Source organism: Leptinotarsa decemlineata, unplaced genomic scaffold (assembly GCF_025532065.1).
Source record: "Leptinotarsa decemlineata unplaced genomic scaffold, Ldec_3_MD MMD2_tig00000008_RagTag_RagTag, whole genome shotgun sequence".
Classification (NCBI taxonomy): domain Eukaryota; kingdom Metazoa; phylum Arthropoda; class Insecta; order Coleoptera; family Chrysomelidae; genus Leptinotarsa; species Leptinotarsa decemlineata.
Window position 1 is genome coordinate 11797639 of NW_027412537.1, and position 3188 is coordinate 11800826.

Genomic DNA, 3188 nt, shown 5'->3' on the forward strand with positions numbered 1-3188 from the left:
TTGTTCTTCCTAATGACTATTTATCTCACTGAGGAATTATAAAATTCCGTTAGCCTAATCAATTGTCAAGTACCTAATTGATGCTATCATATTCCCTATGTTGCCACTATTAACTAATAATATTTCAAAGTAATGAATAATTACATACAAGTACGTTGAAAAACCACACCGGAAAAATTTTTCACGCTTCAAGATTTCATTCAACTCACTCCATAAAGTCTATAGCTATTATTATTTTTTGAAATCACAGTAAACCTCGTTCATGCCTCTCATATACAAACAAAAATTACAAAAACATTTCCAAAACACATCACAATACCCGAGAAAACATGAGCAGGTATTTGGTAAGAATATCATTATTGCTCCTCAACAATAAAAAGATAAAAACCCCATTCTGCGCGAGTAGGGGAAAAAGTTACCAATAGTAAAAAAGGTGGGCGTGTTCGTCCCTTTCTACCGATTCTCTTAAGCCGAAACCACGCCCGCTATCACATCACAAATACGGCATAACCAGTCGGCAGAGCCACAGTGTGATTCTAAAGTTTGAAGAGTGAACATCTAGTTAAGTGATACAGTCAGTATGTACGGTTTTTCTACTAGTGCCATTATGGAAGAATTTCCAAGTGGGCAACAAAGTTCTAACAGTGCCAGCATTGAGGCGCACATCAAGCGGCCCATGAACGCCTTCATGGTGTGGTCCAGAATACAGAGGCGGAAAATCGCTGCGGACAATCCCAAGATGCATAATTCCGAGATATCCAAGAGGTTAGGATCTGAATGGAAGTTGCTGACAGAATCTGACAAGAGGCCGTTCATCGACGAAGCCAAGAGGTTGAGGGCCCTCCACATGAAGGAGCACCCCGACTACAAATACCGGCCGAGGAGGAAACCCAAAGGACCTCTCACCAGTGGCTTGAAACCTGCCATGGGGTTCCCCATGCCCCAGCTGCCGTACCCTTTTCCAGGAATGGATTCTCTGAGCAGTCCGTATCCTTACTTCAACCCTGCGTTCGATTTTTCGAGGATACAAGGTATAAAACACGAAGAACCTTCTTACATTCACCACCAACCCGCCGTTATATCGTCTCCTTACGCAGTTTCTTTGCCAAATTCTTTTTATTCCTCGTTCTATCAGCAAAAAGCTCTGACGACGTCTCCTATGGGTATGTTCTCCACAATGCCTTCGACAATATACTCGACTACCTCGAGTCCAACAACAACTCCATCGACCTCAGATCTGGAAATCCGAAGACCGGTTCCGGTGATGTACTAGAGAATTTGTTGATTTTTGTTGGTGGCTGGAGGGATGTATATGTTGAATATATTTTTTATGTTCGTAGTAACGTAATTTACTATATCTGTGATCATTTAGTTTAGAATGACTGATTGTATATATATTGTAAAAAAACGTATTTAACTGATAATGTTTAATATTTGTTGATACAATAAAACTTTTGTTTTAAATGAAACCGTATTTTTCTGTGGAAAAAGATATATTTTCAAATTCGTTTGAGTGTTCAACAATGATTCTATTATTTCTATTATGAATTTGAATTGAAACATATTTGTCGAATTGAACTTTGGAAATTTTACGAAATGAATTATTTATATATTCAGTGGGTACCTAAATCCTTTCCATTTCTGAACTATAACCAAATTGTTTTTGGGAAAGAAGAAATCAACAGAATCCAAAATGAATAATGAATGTCATAAATTGCTTAAAACAAAATAACAGTAGGTACAGTTGAATGAACTTTGACTTTTCAAATTGAAGGAAAATTATTTATTTGATTATTCAAAGATGATCAATTTATATTTTTTCCCAGAAAGAGAAAATATAAAAATGATTTGAACTATCGAAAACTCTGTTAGTTTCATTAAAGGATAATTATTTATGAAACAATAAATGATATCATCTGCAACTTAACATATGTTTATGAAAATGAGTTTGAATGAAGTGTTTTCATAATTTGACTGGTAAAATGAAATATACCAATATATAGATATCAGATTTATTAAAAAATAATTAGGGAGAAATAAATTTAGCTGATACTACAGAATAACTCAGTATAAATTTTGTTAAAGTATATAGTTGCAGATATTAACTTAAAAAATATATCAAACTTGGTATAAGGAAATGCCAGTTTCTTTCTGGTATTTGTTTGCATTTATAGATAATAAAGTATTAAATAATTCACATCTAACTTGTACATAATTCGTCGCCAGTTAGAATTTTTTAAAAATATTTCATATACGTATATTGAAAAATCTTAAAATAAATAATTAATATTATCATGTAAATAAACATATTGAGGTATTATAGTCCAAATGAAATGCAAGGTTTGATGAAAACAATGAATTGATGAAGGTACGAGAGCATCATAAAAAATGAGAAATAAATCTTTCTATGTTTTTATACCACTTGTATTTGTGACTTGCAGTTTCAAACGAATACAATAAGCTCGTTGTATTCGTTGTATTCAAACGAATACATTAAACTCGTTGTATACAATAAACTTGTTATATTCGTTTGAAAATATCATTATAGGACGGAACTGCAATAGCGTTAGTTACTAATGCAAGTGGTATAAAAACATTAGTAAGTTTTATTTCTTATTTTTAATTTGACGAAAACGTTCAAAACTACTATCTATAATTTTAGGTTGTCTAATAATAATATGGTGAATAAATGAAGATTTAACTCATGAGGTGGAATTCCACCTGTTAGTGAGCATTGACATAACATAATAGTAATAGTTCAGTCTTGTGAAAAGCATATAACTGTTAGTGGCAATAAATTGCAATTGTAAATTTCATACAAATTATTATATTATTTCAGACATATTAGGTACAAACATACATGTAGAGAGAACAAAACACAATATGTAGTACACAGATATCGATATATACACACATACAATGCACAAAATATAAATAAAAAACTAGCAGAGTCAATTACATGGTCAATGGTATGAGAGGTACATAATACTAATATATTAACAAAACGTATCGGATGTAAACATTGTATGGTCATACATTTTCAATAATATTCCTCATTTCTTTACGAGGTGTAGGTATTCACTAACAAAATTTTCAATTTAATTTTGAATTTATGGAAGATTGGTTCATTTTGTATATCCTGTGATAATGACTTGTAAACTTAAGGCCCTAATAATAGGAATTTTTTT

General features: G+C 32.3%; 1 protein-coding gene across 1 annotated transcript; it reads left to right on the forward strand.

The window, feature by feature from the left end:
• Window positions 1-515: 515 nt before the first annotated feature.
• Window positions 516-1469, forward strand: LOC111504973 (transcription factor Sox-14). Its single transcript, XM_023159706.2, has one exon. It carries the CDS (start codon window positions 581-583, stop codon window positions 1271-1273), a length of 693 nt encoding a protein of 230 aa, XP_023015474.1. The 5' UTR covers window positions 516-580; the 3' UTR covers window positions 1274-1469.
• Window positions 1470-3188: the final 1719 nt, after the last annotated feature.